At 38.4% G+C, this 19,304-nt stretch overlaps 1 protein-coding gene across 3 annotated transcripts in view; it reads right to left on the bottom strand.

Moving 5' to 3' along the window:
- The window catches only part of WAC (WW domain containing adaptor with coiled-coil), a 98,582-nt gene extending 79,278 nt beyond the window's left edge, over positions 1 to 19,304 (bottom strand). For 2 of the 3 annotated variants that reach the window (XM_014520044.2, XM_014520046.2), the window contains exons 1-2: positions 19,096 to 19,304; positions 18,234 to 18,302 (exon numbers count right to left, since the gene is read on the bottom strand). In XM_014520044.2, coding sequence (XP_014375530.1) covers positions 18,234 to 18,302; positions 19,096 to 19,234 — 208 coding nt within the window. In that variant the 5' untranslated portion in view covers positions 19,235 to 19,304. The remainder of the gene's footprint in view (positions 1 to 18,233; positions 18,303 to 19,095) is intronic. The other variant, XM_014520047.2, reaches the window with a different exon arrangement.

Raw genomic sequence — 19,304 nt, 5'->3', positions numbered from 1 at the left:
AAAGAAGGAGCAGGGCATAGCCTGCCACTTGCGGGGGGCGGGGGGGCGCGGCCAGTGGCACAGCAGCATGCGATGCAGGTGCTGCCACCGCTTGCCCAGTCGGGCCGGGGAGGGTGCAGGATGCAGGCACTGCTGCCGCTTGCCCAGCCAAGGTGGGACCAGGGGAGGGCCACGCAGGAGTAGGGGCTATGCCCTGCTGCTGCTTGCCCAGCCAGGGGAGCAGGGGGAGAGGTGCAACGTAGGCGCAGCTTGCTCTGGCTTGCTATGCCCTGCTGCCGCAGTCCCGTGCCCCACCCCCACCCCAGGCTGGGCAGTTTGTCCCAGCCCCTCACTCACTGTGGGGGCATTTATCTGCCCCCCTACCCCTTTCCTCCCCACTTTGCCCACCACAACAGACCTATCAGCTGGAGGCAGCCATGTCCAGCATGGTGAGTACTGCTGCCTGTTTAGTCTATGGTCGAATCTCTGAATCGGGCTGAATCAATTCAGAGGTTTCCGATTCTATTTGGACCTTTTAATTGGTCTCCTGATTCCATTCAGATTCAGAGATTCAACCCCCAAATCAGGCCGAATCCCCAAATCAAATTGGCAACCGAAGCTTTGCACAGCCCTACTGCCAAGCCTAAGGAGAACCTATTAAGATTGTTTGAATCCTTCCTTGAGGACTGCACATTCTCCAGACCTTTCCAACATCTACATTCAATCACTACAAGAACTGAGTAGAAAACAATGACTAAAGGGCAAGCAATATGCAGGTAATGCACAGCTCTTCTCTTCCATCACCAGGAACAGTCAAAACATAACCAATGAGATGTCCTTGTGCTCGACTGAGATCAATTTACAGATGACTGGGTGGCCTAAAGGAGAACCTGAGTAAGAGGTGATTGCTAACAGGCAAAGGAAAGCATTTTGAAGATGCTGCAGACACTGCCAGTTTCCTTTGGTTGAATGTGGACACGCACAACTGTGGAATTTGGTCTTTAGTTATGAACAGTACTGGACTACTTACTGACAACAAGCTCTTACAAAGAAAAAAACACTCACTGATGCTATCATCTTCAGAGGACTAAAACACTAATGGCCTGTCCTCGTGCCTTCATCACTACTTTAGCTGGACCAGAACAAAGCAATATACCCAGACATCAAGTCTTCAGCACTAAGGACTCGGCCATTTTAGAATGCTGCATCTCCTCTCCTCAGCAATCAAACCCATCCTTAGCTCCCTACACTGGCTTCTTACAGAATTTCTAATCAAATTCAGGATTCTCATTTTCAAGGCATCCCATAGTCCAGGCCCAGAATATCTAAAAAGAACCCAAAACAAGACAACTACACTACCTGCAGCAAAACTCTTTACAAGGAAAGTAAAGCTCATCTGTGAGAGGAAACAGAACTTACTTAAGGGTCAATCCTAGACTATGAAATGAACTCCTCCAGGAAGTAGGACCCATCGCAAAACCTCACCACCTTCTGTTCCAGCCAGGTGCAGCACGCATTTATTTGACATTGCCCTTGCCCAGACAAAAAACCAAAAATAGAAACCTACCGCAAGGATTTGGGAAATATATTTGTTATAATGATTTCTGGTTGATACTATGAAGTTAACATAGAATGCCTCCATGAATATTCACCACTGATGATTATAGACATCTCCAGCCTGTTCAGAACAGACATAATGGAGAGTTACAATGATTAACAACTGTACAGTTGTCCAACTTAGAGACTGGCAAGAACCAGGACAAGCAACTTCCTACTTCCTCCAACATGTCTGCAGTGGGCTAATTAAAAAAAAAAAAAAAAGAGATGGGGAAAAAACACCAGAACAAAAGAACCACCATGTGGTAGAAGGAGAACACATACTTGAGACACTCATTGAGATAGAAAGAACAAACTCTGGACAGGACAAGGAAGAGATAGATTGGGTTAGCCCTAGCAAGGCACAGACAGGTGAGGTTCCCTCAAACTAGTCTCTTAAGTATTCAGCATAGAAGCTTTAACAGTTCTGTGACATCTAACAGAACAAGACAATAAAATGCACATTCTTCTTCCCTGTGGACAGGACAACAGAGCAAAAAAGAAAAAAGGAAAGCCCACAAAAACAAAACAAAAATAAAAAAACCTAACAACCACAATATATGCACACAACTGATATTTAGTTATGATGTTTGCATGCACTACCAGAAGACGTTGATAACATCCATGCAGTGGTGACATGATATACACACGTGTATAATATTCAAATGAAAGAAAACTGAAAACAAATCTAAAACTTTACATATATTCATGATTTTATGCATTCATGACTCATAAGGCTTAAGAATCTCTGGAGGAAAGTACAATATGATAACCAAGAAAAAATAAAAAACTATTTGGATAGCTTAAGTACAACACAAAGTTGTTGGGGCAATTCAGTTTATGGTCTCTCCAGTTAAAGTGTTAGGAATAAAATTAGAGAAGTGGAAAAGATTAAATATTTTTTAGCTATTTTTTTTTTATTTTAGTACACATTTACCTACAGGTAACCTAATTTTTGAGCTAAGTGAAATTTTTTTTCTAAAATATTGGCAAATAAACTATACTACGTGAATAAGAGAAAAAGGGTTCAGAATTCAAGTTATTGTAATGAAAAACTAGTATCTTCTTGATAACTAGATCATACATGAAAGCTAGGTTATAACCAAACATTACCAAACCCCACATCTATATCAAGGGTTTTTGGTTGTAGACGTGTTGGTCTGAGGACACAGGCAGGCATGGTTCTTTGAGCAGATGCGATATCTTTTATCAAATCAACCGAGTAGTTGGGGAAAAAAGTTCTAGTCAAGCTTTTGGGTACAGTCACCCTTCTTCAGGAATAGAGAGTCTCTGCCGGTCTTGGAGACTCAGACCAGCAGAAACTCCCTATGCCTGAAGGGTGACTGTACCTGAAAACTTGCCTAGAACTTTTTTCCCCAACTACTCAGTTGGTCTAATAAAAGATATTGCATCTGCTCAAAGAACCTTGCCTACATCTATATCAAGAGATTATCTACTCTAATAGAAAAACATTTATGGTTGACTTCTCAAAAGCAAGACTTTGCTATAGGAACATAGAAAACATGAACATTAAGTATAAAGTAAATTAAAACTGTAGTTGGGATTTAGTCTATAGAAAGTATTTGGTACTTGGTACACTAGATAAATTTAATTTCTATTAAATCTCCCACAATATTCTCTTCTCACGACTAGTATAAACAACCACTGGATTCTTTAATTTAATTTTTTGGAGGAATCTCTCTTTTTTGTAAACATGAGATAAAAGTAAACGAGAACAGTTTTCCTGAACAATAAGCATACTGACAGCAACATTTTCAAAGTGACCAACAGTTTTGAGTACGCAACAGGACTCATCTTCAAGGAATGTGATTTGCAGAACATTGCTGGCTCCATATCTTGTACCTTAACTGTCTTAGAAATCATAGAGCAGTAGGGCTGGAAAGAACCTCCAGAAGTCATCCAGTCCAGCAGTTCTCACCCAGGGGTCCACCCAGCCCAACACAGGGAGGAGCTGCCTTGGCCCCCTAGAGGTTAAGCAAGTCCTGAGGTAGGGGCAGGGGTGGGCGCTGTGGAGCCAGGCAGTTGTGGCACAGGTGGGCCGTTGTGTTTTTGTAGCATGCTGGGGGGGGGGGGCCCCCCCCTCAGGAAGAAAAAGGTTGAGAACCCCCGATCTAGTCCAACCCCATGCCTGAGGCAAGATCATCCCTATCCAAATCATCCTATACAAATCTATGAACTAAACTCTTCGCAAAACTGCCACCAACCCTGACACAACACAAGATGTTACCACCTTTATGTTCCACGGGTAAAGCAGGGAAACCACGGTGGCCATCTTTCTGCTTCTGTAAAAGGTTAAAATATGCTTAAAAGACCCCAGGTAGAGCACCATGCCACCCCACAGTGCAGACCAATCTGGCCATAAGGAAAATTCCTTCCTGATCCCAAATATGGTAATCAGTCTGACCCAGAGTGGAGGGGCAAGACCCTCAATGGAGAGCCCAAAAACCACCAGTCATTTTGAAAAATCAGACCAGTATTTTACCTTTCAAGAAGCTCCCAAAGTGATAATGCAGACATATTTGAAGAATACTTCTGCTATTATTAGCATATAGTGACAGACCACAACCCTGCACCATAGTAAAAGTCAAGTCAACTGTAAAGCTGACTTCTAAAAATCCTGTAAAATTCATGTGCATCTGACATACCTGGTAAGGATACAACTAAGAGTGTGTGGTACAAATATGTATATTAATTCATTGCTTCCAAGACACTGGCCGCATTTGGACTCTGTGAAGCTATATAGAGAGGGTCAGAATGCTGCTATAATACTAACACTACCTTAATTCTTATCTAAAGTGGGGGAGGGAGAAAAAAAACTTCCTATTTTCTTTTTGCCAACCATATCTTTGTAAAAGCACTATTATCCACACATGCCAACAGATCCTTGCTATACTTTCCATAGTTTCGTTAATGAGTACTACCGTTGGCTGCCAGAAGTCACACTGGACAGAATGGAGTGAACTACCAAGGACAGGTACTAGAAAGGGACAACAGCTAATATCGTAATGCTGCACTGAATAGGAAACATCACTGCATTGCTGGTTTTCTACTTTGGGATTTTTAGAAGGATGTTTACGTTCTCTTAAGGGGCACGCGAGAGACTTTAAAAGACAATTTCCTAGTTTTCTAGGAAATCAAGCTCTCATGTTTGAGAACAGAGGAGAAACATAGTGCAGTGATACCTGCAATGTTAACTTCATGTTAAAGTTTTCTGTACATAAACTGGTATCCAGAAACACTACTCAGGAGCTTCATTCAGTTTGCCAGACCTACAAATCTAAAAACTACTGTACTTCAGTTAGGAGAAATTTAGGATTTTCTTTAAATATGTTTGTGCATAGTGTTATGCAGAATATTTTAAAATGTCTCTTATCCTGGAAATACGTGCACGAATGTTTAGTATTACTACCATGATAACTCCAAATGAAAACAAGGATGTATACATAGTTGGGAAGTGCCTGCAACAAAAAAGCTTAGGCAATGTTCAGAAACTCAAATCAGGACACTGACAGAATATTATATCCCACGATTGCTACAAAATATGCCATAAGATCTTTAGTCAAAAATGGTCAGAACTTCAATTTTACATTTTATCAGAAATATACACCTTGCACAGCTGAGTGCTCCCATGCACGCCGGAGGAGTTTTCATTCACAACTGAATCAGCAAATGACCTTCTGAACTAGTAAGAGTAAAACAGTTGTATTTATTCATCTTCTTCCGAATTCTTACCCAAGAACTGAAAAGAGCCTCATCTTACCAACCCTACTTAGAAAATGAGATCTGACAAGAACACAATACCAAGCCTTGTTCAATAGCAAATATTCTTTAAAAAAAATCTTGGTGCCCTATTATAAGATAATAAGGGTTACACTGATAAAAAAAATTCTTTGCAAGTGATTTTTTAAGTTTTATTAGCTAATATTCAATAAAATCCCAAGTTTGGCCAACAGAGAAATACTAGTTACACACTAACCTGAAAGGTAATTAGAGCTGTAAGGGCCTGATTTTAAAATGAGAAGTTGTATACATGTGTTTGGTTTTAAATAATAGCAGTTAATCCTCATGGCTTACTACATTTTTCATTAAAAATGTTAGGTCTTTGTATTCAAAGAAATCCAAATTTAAAGAAATTCAAAAAAGCAGTAGTAGTAACAATAAGACGTATTTTTAAACTTCAATATAAATCACATATTCTGCTTCTTCTGAAAGTGCAACACTCCCAGTGTGCAATTTCTCAATGCAAGTCAGAGGTGAGAAGTTGTGGGCTTAGCAAGAGTAACAACTGATAAAATTTCCAAGTGCTGCAATATTCACAATATATTATACTGCACATTAAGTAGTATTTTCTCTCATTTAATATTAACTTGGTATCTTAGAATATCTGTATTAATATAAGAAGGCATGCCTCTCACTGGATGAAACCGTATTTCATGACCAATGTTTAGTCAATTAAATATGGGATGATTTAGCTATCATATGTTTAGCATATGTTTTTAATCATATGATTTTGCTATCATGTTTTAATCTCAAGATGGATGCTGTAGTATAAAGCTCAGTTGCCATTTTAAGTGTCTAGAGTGTTTTGACAAGCAAAGTAAAAAGACCCCTAATAATTATGCAAAATAGCTAGGGATCATTAAAAAAGACTTTTTTGTTCTCAGTTAGAAAAGCTGTTTTGTTTGTATAGAGGTGGAGAAGGATGGGAGAAAACAACAGAAAAACTCCAGGTAGATGGTAGGGCTGATTTGAGAACAAAGAGCCAGAAAAAAGTTCCACCAAAATTAGTGAGAAACTATAGGATAAATTTATAAATGTTAAGGGCTCCAATAAAAAAAAAAAAAACAAACAGAATGATAATCACTGAAAGGAAAACTTTGTTTAGTAAGAGACCTTGAAATGTTTATCAGACCAGGCTGCTCAAAGCAGTTATGCAATACACAGCAATTATCTCTAATGACTAAAAACTTCTGTAGTCTAATTCCTTGAGAACAGTTCAGTACAGTAACTAATTGAAAATTAGTGCACATACAAGTTAGCATTTTACATCATCAAGTTGGTTTTATGTTGTTAATGAACAGGATAGGAGAACATATTTGGAAACCGGAAAAGCTTTTAGGAGAATCTGATAAACCTAAAGGTCCTTTCAATTAACCTCATGCTTTCCAAACAAGTTTTAAGATCTGATCACACAATCTGACCCACAGCAGACAACCCTGCAATTACATAGATTGTACTGAAATAGATTCACTCTTAAAAAGAAAAACCCTGAATAAAAATTCATATATAAAGCTTGTTAGTAAAACAAACTAGTTCTAGAGAGCTATCAATCTGTGGTTTTCTTATGAGACAGCTCATTCAAAAGTGTTAGAGGACAACTGCCTCAATTCTAAACTATATCAAAGGGGACAGGGTTTTAGAACAGCTGTCCCTACAGACGGAATATGCTTTCAGAAAACATCTGAGCAATTCCAAACTGCCCAATGCAGCTAGCACAATTACCAGAAATTGAAATCACTGGATTCTGCTGTTATTAGATCTGCAGCAGCATTACCACCAAAAAATAAAGCAACATTAAGAGATACTGAGACACGAAAAACAAAAATCAACACAATACTGAAGTATCATTCCACTGTAATCATCTACATATACTTTAGATTAGGGCTGTTCTGCTGGCAGCTTGCAAGCTCCTGCCCAGTTCCTGCTCCTCACATTGCTCCTGCTGCTGCTGCGCACATCCTGCACAGCACATGGTCCAGAAGGCCCTGGTCCCACAGAAGTTGAACAGCCCTGCTTTAGACCAATGCTAATTAGCCTTTGGCTTTTACAAAAGAGGGTTGGAATAGAATGCAAAATCTTCAATTTCCTCCATTTGTATATAGAAATAGCAGGTGCACATCACAAAAATAAATCAGCTAAACTTTTAGCATTTAATCCCCTTCAGGTTTTAGAAGGCCATTTTAATTCAAACAGACAGGTTAATGTTCACATATGAGGGACCAGTGTAATCATCCTCTTTTATAAGGGACCACTGTAATCATCCTCTATTTTGACCGTTGTATAAGTTGGGTCTAAGGACTTCCCCATTTAGGAAAAAAAAATCATCCAATCTTCATTAAAAAATTTCCATTGATGGAGAATCCACCAAAACCCTTAGTAAATTGTCCCATTAGTTATCTCCACAGTTGCATCTTATCTGTAGTCTAAATCTGTCTAGTTTTGACTTCCAGTCATTGGAACTCTGTCAACCACTCTGCAGATTCAAGAACCCTCCATTAATGTGATTTCTACTTGTGGACTAATCAAATCACTCCTTAACCTTCTATTAATAGGATAAATCTCCTTGAGTCTCTCCCCGTTCCATGATTTTCAAACCTCAAATCATTTTGTTGGCTCTTCTCTGAACTCCCTCCAACTTAACATATTTCTGGAACTGTGGTCAGTAGTCTACAGTAGAGGTTGGCAATCTATAGCCCACAGCACTATTAGTTCCATCCCGTGAAAGCAGAGGCCCTGGGCAGTGGCGGTGGCCTTGATTTGCGCCACTGCAAGATCCTAGCACCAGCCCACCTCAGACACAAGCCAGGTCATTCCAGCCCACTGCCACAAAAAAGTTGCAGACTGCTGGTCTACAGTATTCCAGAAGTTATACTAAGTCCAAACACAGCAGTATTAAACAACTACTTGATATACTCCTGTAGCTCCTGATATTGTGCACACCCTGGGAGGACATGTGCCCCCAGATCTGCAGGGGTTGGGGCTGGTTGCAGCTGCAGGCTGGGGCAGGCAGCAGTGCTGGGACGGGAAGCTGGAGGGGTTACAGTGAATTTTGGAGTAGCTGCAGCACCCACCCCCGTAGTCCCCTCCCAGAGCCACCGCTGCCTTTGCTGAGTGCAGCCCAGCCCCCACTGGGAAGAGCCCAGCACAGCCCCAGCCCATAGCAGCAGCCCATCCTGCACAGATCTGGGGGCACACAGCTCCCCCTCAATGCCCTCCCAGGGCCACTTGGAGGAGCTGCAGCTCTGTCCCCCACCCTGCCCTGCCCCAGCTGAGCAGCACCTGTCCCAGCCCCACTCCCTCCCTCACTGTGGGGGCCTTGATCTGCCCCCACATCCCTTCCCACCACAACAGACTTACCAGCTGCACACAGCTCTCCATGCTGCCAGGCTGTGTTCCTCACTCCCTACATGCTGCACTGAGGCTGTGCACATGCATGGGGCATTTATTGGCCACATCAGGCCAATCTCCAATGCAGCCAATTTTCTTGATATTGGTGCAGATCCGATATCGGACCAATGCATCAGTGTACCTCTACTGGAGACCATTGCTCTTCTTTTTCTACTGGGAATTTATCCCTCCAAACCATTCTGGTTTCACTTAAAAATCTCATATTCCTCGTGAATACAATAGCTGATGCAAAATTTACAAAAATCTGGCAGCTGGAGACTTAATAATCCAAGCATCTTTGCTTTTGCTTTGAAACAATTTATGTTTTAAAAAGAAACATGCCTGAAGTCATGCAGATTGCCTAAAAGGAACTTAGTACCTCATGAAGGTATCAACTTTAATCGGGATTCTGTGGATGTGGCTCTTAAGTTTTCATATACAAAGAAGTATATTTAGAAGACAATTAAAGTTCCTTCATGCCCTAAGCCACAAGAGGAAGGCTTGTAAAGTTTACCAGACACCTAACTAGCCAGAGGCAGATTAAAAAAAAAAAAAAAACAATGATGGAAGGGCAGTCAAGTTTGATAACAACAATTTGATGAGGAGCCCAGCCCCATCTCCCTACCTGGGCAGGCTACAGAGTTTCTACCTGGGTATAGAACATAGAACTCTATAGCAATATCAGTCTCTGATTAAAATTTAAGAGAAATTTTAAGTTTTAACTTCTTTAAATGATTGGAAAGGGGGTGGAGAACAAAAAACAACACAAAGGAAAACAAACAAAAAAAAAAAACAAAAAAAAAAACACACTTGTCCCTTCCCTCTCAAGAGATCCTGAATACCAAGGACGTACACAGCAGCAAAGTTCTCTAACTTCATCACTCCTGTCTGATGCACTAGTGCAAAAAGTTGAAATTTCTGTGACTGTCCATCTACCAGCCTCTAGTTTTTGGGTAGCTCCCCCCATTATTAACTCCAATGAAAAAGCTCATGCTGCTGATACCTTTAATGTATGATTCTTTACAATTTCATTGTTGTGCAAAGTTTTCTGAAGAATCGAAGTGAAACTGTCCCATAATGAATTTCACTCTGCTGATGCTAACAGAAAAGCTATATGTAGTGGCACAGTAACTGGAATTGATTTCAAATTCAGGAAGATAAAGCAACTTCTACTGACACTGATGGGCTAACACCCTCTAATATACTCATTAAAGAAAGCTTTTCAGTTGTTACTGGTAAATGAACTTCAAGACAGGTTATTTTATGGATCAGCATTTCAAACCTGGTACAAATCTCGTCAGTTAATAAGGTATTTAAATAAATTATTCTAGAATTATTTCCTGTACCTGTAAATACAACTCTGAACAGGTGAACTTCAGTTTCAGAGGAACTTTAAAGTATTTAGCTAAAACACAACTAATCAATTTCTCTGGTTTCTTAAGAGTGCACTAAAAATGCACTGGATTATGAATACAGGATCATGGTAAAATAGAAAGGCTTCTGTATGTCATTAAGCCAATGCTTTTTTTTTTTTTTTTTTTAAGCAGAAAAGTACTACTTTAACAAATAAACCATGAACACCAAATGCAGTTTGGAAATTAACTAATTCTAAGCTAATAGCATTCTTTAGTGCTTTAGGACCACCTACAAAACTACATACTTTTCTACTGTAATTCTATTGAAAAAAGCTAAGCCTATTAGGATTAACTAAGCAAAGATGCATCAAGTTATAGCATCGGACATCCTGAAGTACTTAGCTACAGTAAAATTTTGCAACTTATCATTTCATTTGCCCTATTGATTGTGGTTCCCATTTCAAGACACATAAAAGCAAGCAAAGAAAGTTCTTGTTTCAGTTACCCACAGGAAAAGAGCAAAAATCAATGCAGCATTCTCACTTTTGCAGCCTCATTTAGAACCTGCCAATATTCTGAAGTTTTAACTACACCTTCTATGAATAAAATATAATTCAAAGCTTCAACATGAATGTCAACCAAGCGTACTGCAATAAAATTCATAGATAGATAAATTAGTTAATATTACTATGGCTACTGTGGCATGGAGATGCTATTGCACAGGGTTTGTCAACTGGGGGTACACATACCACCCGAGGGTACTTAGGAAAGCTCTAAGGGGTACATGCGAGCAGGCAGGGACAGACCACTGCAACCCACCACCCCACGATGCCGCCTCCCAGAAGCAGGGCCAGGGCAGGGCAAGGGCAGCAGCATCCTTCTGCGGGCTGCACAGGCAAGATCTAGCTGGTCAGACACATGGGGGAAAGGGAGGAGCTGGCACATGGCGGTAGCTGCTGCCATCTACCACCCCCCATCCGGCCACCAGGAGTACACTTATTAAAAAAGGTTGAAAACCCCTGCTATAGCACATCCCATGCATATTATAATAAACATGCAGCAAAAATGGACTTTAAAAATCTTGAATCTCGCTCCCTCAGTACACAGCAAATAAATAAAGTCCTTGTTAAATTCCTTTAGTTAAATTTTCTTAAGACAGCAAGAGTTTATTTATAGTTGTTGTTCTGCCAATCACCATGACCATACCGATGCCACCATGAAGGGACCGATAATGCGCATGCTCACTAAAGCTGCTTGATATACTTTGCTATTAAGCAGAAAAGGTATTCTACGGTTCTGCAGAAGTGAACAGGCAGAACAGCAGGCTAGAGTTGGTACATACTGAGGTTCTTGGACACAATTTTGTCTCCTCGCTCAAAAATAAACCTCTTTGGACACGAACAAGCTATACTGAACAAACATATATACATTTTAGGCTAAAACTGCACTATTTTTCTATACTTCTCAAACATTTCACAGATCACTTCTCCCATAAGTGGACGTCTTGGTAAAACCCAAAAATCTTTAAGAAATGTCAAACGCTTGCATAATCCAAAGTTGGTATCAATTTTACAATTTCTTCAATTAAATGGAAAACAAAAGTTACGAAGTTTAAATCCTCCAAAAAAAAATCACCTAACTTGCTTTTACCAGAAAGAAAAGGTTAAAAAGCAGCAAAATCTACCTTACAAATCACAATCATGTGATTTGAATACTGAAGTTAGTTTTTTTCAGTAGGAAAGTTTCTCTCTTGGAAGACTCTCTCTCATTAATCTCTATACACACTTGTTTTGGGTTTTGTTTAAAGAAAAACAGCTTGAAATAATTTGACTACAACAAGAACACAGTTCTGTTTTTTCCTAGTAGAAGATCCTTTATCAAGAATCAGAATTACTCTGCTACAGCTTGAGCACTAATGCTCAAACGTTGCAATTCTCTCTCGGAAGGACACTATAGAAGAAAATTACAGGATAATCCTGCTTGCTGAAAAATAAAATACAGTTGACTCTTTAACACGTGTCTGTTTATTTAAGTATAACGTGTACATATAGCAAGTTTGTAAACAACTGATTTCTATTACTAACTAAGTATAAGCTTCAAAGCATCAGCCTATTGAGCAATGACGTGCAGAATCAAAAACTTTTCCCCTCAGAAATGCTCTTATTTTAATAGAAGTGTAGGAAAAAACCATGAACATGTCTAGAGCAATATACTATACTGGAATTTTTCTCCTGCAGTGTCTTGTAATATTCATATAAAAAGGTTGAGTTAAAGAAATACTGTATAAAGGACAAAAAAAAGTACTGGGCATGTTAGCTTACTCCATGCAATAGTGAAACTACAGCGCACGGAAGTAACCAAAGCATAGCCCTTAAAGGTCAACATCAAGCTGTAATGAAGTCTGATGACAGTATCCTAAGCCAAGAATAAAGCTAAGACAGATAAGATCCTTTTTCCTGGCTTTCCACAGTTTTGACAGGGATAACTAAAAAAATTATTCATCATTAAAAGTTCAAAAATGTAAATGATTGAAGTGGACAGAACACAAGAGAGCATGTATAAGAATATACAGCATATACAGGATATATGTAACCTACAGAGCACATACAAGAAATAAGAAAAAGAAAGGCAAGCACCCAGGTAGAAACTGGAACTATGACATTTTTATTTCTTGAAAACAGTTGAGAATGCTCTGAAACAGTTTTCCACCTGGAGCCACAAAGTCACTTTAGTTCAGGGGCTTACAGGCAGAACAGAAGATTAGTAGACAAAACAGCATGATCTGTAATTTATACCTGAAGTTACAGGTCTAGCGGTAAAGAGCTACTTGGAAACCAAGTACCTGTCTTTGGTTCTCACAACACCTACAAAAAGAGTTCAAGGTTCAAGGCTAAAGTTTCAGGCAGCAGCTCACAAATCTAAGCTTCTCTACTTTGCAAACACAAGAATGGAACTTATCTTAAGAAAGTACAAATTTCTACGGAATTAAAAAAAGCACCCGTCAATTACTTCTCTTTTTCAAAGTGTAAAAACACTTACATACACTCACTATGTCTAATCACTAGTATTACCTAAATAATGCATTAAACTGAAATTCTAAAGAACATCTAAGCTTACTGAATTTAAAGAAAAATCTATAAGCAATTTCAGCACATAAAATGATTGTATTTAGATATATTATAAAAAAAAATCTGAAAAAGTACAGCCCTAAAAGAACTACAGCCTACCCAAGCCCTTGCTTTTTCAAATCACAACTTTGTAACTGCTGTTCAAAAGACAAAAGCTAACCTGAAAATTAATAAGCATAAAAAAGGCATAACAATGTTATGAATTTTATCCTTTATTTATAATAATACTTTTCTGGTTTCTCTCTTATTAAAGAATCCCAGAGAAGGGAAAAATGAATAATAATGATGGAGATCTCCAGTATAACTGACAACAGGCGGCACCATCAAATGTACAAAGTAAAGTAAAAGAAATTTCCTCTATGCAAAATCATCAGTATTAACTGTAACAAGAATCTGTTATGTCTCCTTCCTCCTGTCCCCCAAGCTAAGGGTGTCCCTTAGTACTGGAAAATAAATCTGATGAGGAAAGGAATGTTTCCCTTCAAGATCTGAAAAGCAAAGAACAAATTTCTCCACCTACTGGTCCAGAATAAATGACTCTGTAAATTCACACCCTGTACATAATCGTATTCACCCAAAAAACTCTGTGAAACTATCTTCCAAATATTTGGGGAAACAGGTATCTTTAGAGTTGCTGGAGTTAGAAATTAGTGCTTTTTATCATTTGGATGCTGAGAAAAAGAACTTTCAAAGACTACTTAACAGACCACCAGTACTCTAATTTGTGATTTTACTCTTTGTTCTCCATCCCTAATTTCTGAATACCATGAGGAAACTGCTTGTGGCAGTGATGGTGGTGGGGTGGGGGTGGATTTCAGTATTAATTGCCCTTAATATTTTAAACATATTGACCACTTTCTACTGTTTTCTGTGGCTTTCTACACACACTCAATTTCTCCTCGGAGTAGCTGATCTCCCAGAAGAAGCCACAAATGTACAGATATTCAGGGTTTTTCTCCCAGAGTAAAATGACCGCTCCAGGAGAAAAATAATCTGGGAATAAAACAGGTTCCAAACATTCCCGAGAGAGCAAATGTCTGTACATTTGGTCTCTGGGTAAGTTTTTCCATCAGGAGAACAAGCCAGGGAGAGTTTTCCCAGATTACTGGGATGCATGTATACAGTCTGTGTTCTCAGCCCTCTATTTGATTTGTTACTGACAGGTTTCTATTCTTCCACCTGCACCTTGGCTTCATCTCCCCAGCACTTCACAAAGCCACCTAATTACTGTCTACCACTTATTCAACTCCTCTGTCCCTTTTTCTGTGCTGGTAGATGATCACTCCAACTCCAACTTCACCAAAGGTCCATTTCCTGTCCTTGTCCCATGAAGAGACAAGTATAATACCTTTTTATTTCATGCTGTTTCAACAGACAACCAGGGCCTCTTTTCCAATGAAGATGTTGGACTTCTGTTGGAATGGACAGAAACAAGGCAAACCAGCACTGTGTAATAAACAGTGGTTTACTACAGCTCCATAATACCCACTAGTAGAAACGCCTGGCAAAAAATATTCCAGTCCATCACTGATGAGTCATGAGATGTTGGGCCTCAGAATTCTTCCATACATACAATGGACTCAATTTACTAGGGTTTTAGTTGGGGTAGATTTGATTTTTTTTTTCAAATGAAATATCATTTTGCATTTTTGATCAGCAGTGTCCTTTGCCTTCCAATTATTAGCTTCAAAAGTCACTACACTATTTTCATTCCAGTTCAGTTAAATTAGTTAAGGATGAACTGTATGCAGAGAACATGGTCTAATGAAAAGGTTCACACTATATACACTAATAGTTTTTATTCCCATTACGCACCTTTTTAGCTCATGACAGAAAACTGATTTTTCACAGATCGTCCTAAAACTTGGCATACAAAAATGCTTGAAATTATTCTGTATCAACTAATATGTTTTAAACTAGGCTTTGAGTATATGGTCTAAACTCAACTCCTCTCCACCATCCAGAATCTCTTATTACTGTTGAAAATACCACCAACCTCTGACACTCAGACTAACAAGGAAGCAATTTCTTACAACTTCTTTCTTCACCTACAGGTTGCATTAAAATCTTGCAACACCCTTCCCTATTATTTAAAAACAAATCTTTTCTTTCCATCTCCACAGCTAAAATTCTCATTTAGCTTCATTACTTCCTCCTGTTTGGCTTCTTAATACCTATACCACCTTCTCCAGTCCTTGTGGAAAAGAAAAAACAGTACCAGGATCTTCATCTTTGCCCCTCAGCTCAACCACTCCCAGACATCCTTACTCTGAATTCCTCCACTGATTCCCTCAAAGTCAAAATCGTTTCTTTTCCTCACCTACCAGGCCTCTCATGGTTTTCACTTCACTAGCAACAATACTAGCTTCAGCTACCCACTGTTCACCCCCTATTTCACAAAATGTTCTTGCAGTGATCTGTAATCCCTCTAATTTCTCTTTATAAATATTCTACGTCTCACTACATAATACTAGTCAACAAATAATAGTTACATCTAAAGACAGCATGGTAGGTTTTTAAAGGCTTAGATAACAAAACAGTGCTTTAAGGATCAGAGAGGGACATTATTTCTCTGTATGGAGATATGAATAAAAACTGGTAATTTCTCTCTTTTAACTCTGAATCCTTGTTTTTATTTTGCAACACCCCAAACATTCAAACTTTTAACTACTGTTTGTACATTCATCCATATGACTTCCACTACCAACAGGAATGACCTAAATATTGTTATGCTGTATGACTGAAGTCTGCTATTTTGTGTAGACATTTCAGAGATTAGAAGAAAAAGTGTCAGAAGTTTATTCCATGGTGGTCAGAGAAATCGAATGTTCAACGTAATATAAACATATACTTGCTTTTATACATATAGCTTATCCACACAGTCCATTTGTATCATTATAAGTATTTCAATTAACTATTATAGTTAAAATAAGTGCTGCAACCTCCTACTGTGAATGCAGCTATAGCAGGACAAATATTGAATTAGGATAAGCTATTACTTTATTGGTATTAAAGTCACCTTTGTACTGGTAATACCTACATCCACAGTTGAAGATGACACACTTTTTAACTACATTGAGATTGTAAACCCAAAGTACTGCAGCAACACAAACAGACTGCAAGTGAACAAGTTCTAAATGAAGTTTGGTGAATATTGCTTTACCATAAAATACTGGACCAAATGAATGAGTAAATCCCAAACATTAGGACCTATACCACTTAGGATCAGGTCAGCATATACTTTAAATTAATTTTAAGACTGCATGTTTACACAGAAAGACCAATGGAGATATTTTCCATGATCTTTTTCAAATTCAAAAGATTTGCTTGTAATTATCCCCCTGAAGTAGTTCCAATCACTGCCCAAACTAAGAAAAATACATAAACACATAATAACTAGTAACATAATTTATTTTTCCCATTATCTCAAACGACAGCCTTCAGGGGTTTTTTTAAAGCACTTATTTAATGATCTTCTTCAATATATGTTTTTTGATTTGAGAGGATCTATGCATTTAAGCAAATGTGTTCTGGGTAAAGTTTAACCCAGGAATAGGAGGTATATGGGAAGTACAAAAGTAACTTTACATCTGTACTAGAAGAATTAATGGCATAGTAGAACTATACATGTGTTCCTTCCCACCCTCAAGGCGCTCATCTCCTAATATATTTTCACGTGTAGTTAACTTTACTACTGTAAGTAGTCCCACTGAATATATATTTATATCCATATAAATAAAAAATTAGGGCAACCAGACCCACATTAGACTCAATCCGCTGTATTTACCAAGTATCACAAACATAACCATACCGATAATACCAGCATTTCATGTGTCTCGACATTAACACCAATATGTATTAATTGACATATTTACTGAACAAGAGGATGCAATAATCTATAATGGTGGCAAAAAGTACGAATGTATGCAGCTAAAATCTGTACATGATCACGAAGAAGCACAAGTTTATTTATCTATACTGCATAGAGTGGCTCTATGGTTTACTATGCTTATGATATAATAAAGTTTAAAGCAATTTTAGTCATGCTTATTGACTGAAAAGTTTTCTAAACTAAATCAAAACTCTAAAACTAAAAACACAATTACCTTGCTTATTTCTGTTGCATCATTTTACAAAAATGCCATATTTCATGTTTGCTGACCTAACCACTTAGAATAACTTGCTACACCATGTTATATATTGAAAATATACTGCACTAAATCCTCCATTCCATAAATGGCTTAGGGGATAAGGAACAAAATGAGTAGCAATCTTCTATCCCCTTCAGATTCCAGCATTTCCATTTTACCTCCTCCTTCAGCTGCTTCATATCTGTATGCTTGGGGCGTGTATCACTAATCATTCAGTACAGGTGGACTAAGCAAGAACTCAACTTTCCTTCTATAGTGTGAGAGTGTCAACAGTCAGAAATACTGTTGCTTCCTCATGGGCCTTCATCTCTCATGCATTTTCACAGGTACTTAACTGTTGGTAGTCCCACTGGAATAGAAACTATTTGAGGTAGAGAAGTTAAACAAAGTATAAGAGCTTGCAGGGTCAGGATCCAAGGGAACAAGCAAGTAAAACCAGGAATTAAACCCAGTTTCTTAAATAGCACCCTACAGAATGGCACACATCTGAATTTGGAAGTATCTAAATGTAATCTCACGCTTAGAAAAACAATAGAGGATCAATATTTTTAAAGTTATCCTGCGAAAATTTTCTTATGAACTTTCAGTTTCTTATGCATGCATATCAAACATGCATAAAACAGTTCCATTTGTAGATTCAAGCAAAGAAAATAAATATGGAACATACAAGTACTCATATACTATAAGTATGCTTGCAGTGGAGACCAGGAGTTCCCTTCAAGATATCTTAAAAGATACTTGGCATTTCACCTTAACCTTAACTAACTATTGTAACAAGCATTCACAACAAAAGTAATAAAATGAGTGTCCTTACATCACTTATTTGTCAACTTTACCTATAGCATGGATGATACGTTGTTTTAGAGATCTCTTTGGCTCCTCTTCCTGAAGACTTTTCATGGTAACTCAATAAAGAATGAAAAGCAACACTGAAAACCCAAGAACTGGCTTAAGTTTGACTGGTGTCTGAGGTAAACTCTCCCCCCACCTCCCCCACAATAGTAAACAGTAAGATGTTTACAATTTTGCTCATTAGAAAAGTAAAGCAAGATACTGGAGGTAGCAAAAATGGAAGGCAGGCAATAGAATAGAAGTCTACACTTTATGAGTTCCCCCCAAAGTAGGAATCAAATCAGGAATACCTTTGCATACTTTCCCCTACTCACTAGTCTTCCTTACAGCAACTAAAAGTTCTGAAGCTTCTCTGCATTTTAAATTATCTATTTCGTTCAGCCTGTTAAGTGCTTAACTGAACAATTAATCATCATAATAAGCAGGCAGACTACTGTTATTTAACAAGCCACAGAACAATCACAGTTTTCAACCTTTGAAGCAACAAGTAAAAATCTCTATGATGAAGAAACCTAAAATGGAATGTTATCACATGCTAATATTACAAGTGTCTTTAGAAATTAATTTGAATCGCAGAAATTAATTTGAATCACCATACTAAAATTGCATGTATGTATTCTCCTGTGGCCTTCTCGAAAGGTACTACTTGTTGGAGGCACAAAATACTTCACTTCATGATGTTCTACACAATTATGTTCAGTGAAACTAATCGCTCAGGGATCAATTAGTTGACCACCATGTCTAGACGTCATTCAAGGTGAAGTTCTATTTTCCCAGTAGTAGCTGTTGTTACGTAGTTTACATCAGATTAATGCTGCTTAAATAAGTCAATTAAAAGCAACTCACCACCATCCCTCTCTCTAACTCTGTGAGCATGCACACTTTTTGCTTTACTGTGCCCTGTGTTGTCACCATATTTGTTTTCAGGGCTATCAGATCGCCGCAACATTTTGTTTGGTGGTGAAGGATCTGTGGTGTCTCGCATCTTGTCATGACGGTGATCACCACCACTGGGGTGACTCTTTGATGAATATTTAAGAGTCTGCAAGAGATGA

The sequence above is a fragment of the Alligator sinensis genome, unplaced genomic scaffold (assembly GCF_000455745.1).
Source record: "Alligator sinensis unplaced genomic scaffold, ASM45574v1 scaffold309_1, whole genome shotgun sequence".
Taxonomy (NCBI): domain Eukaryota; kingdom Metazoa; phylum Chordata; order Crocodylia; family Alligatoridae; genus Alligator; species Alligator sinensis.
Note: the sequence above shows the minus strand (reverse complement) of the source record. Positions and strands in the feature narration are given on the sequence as shown.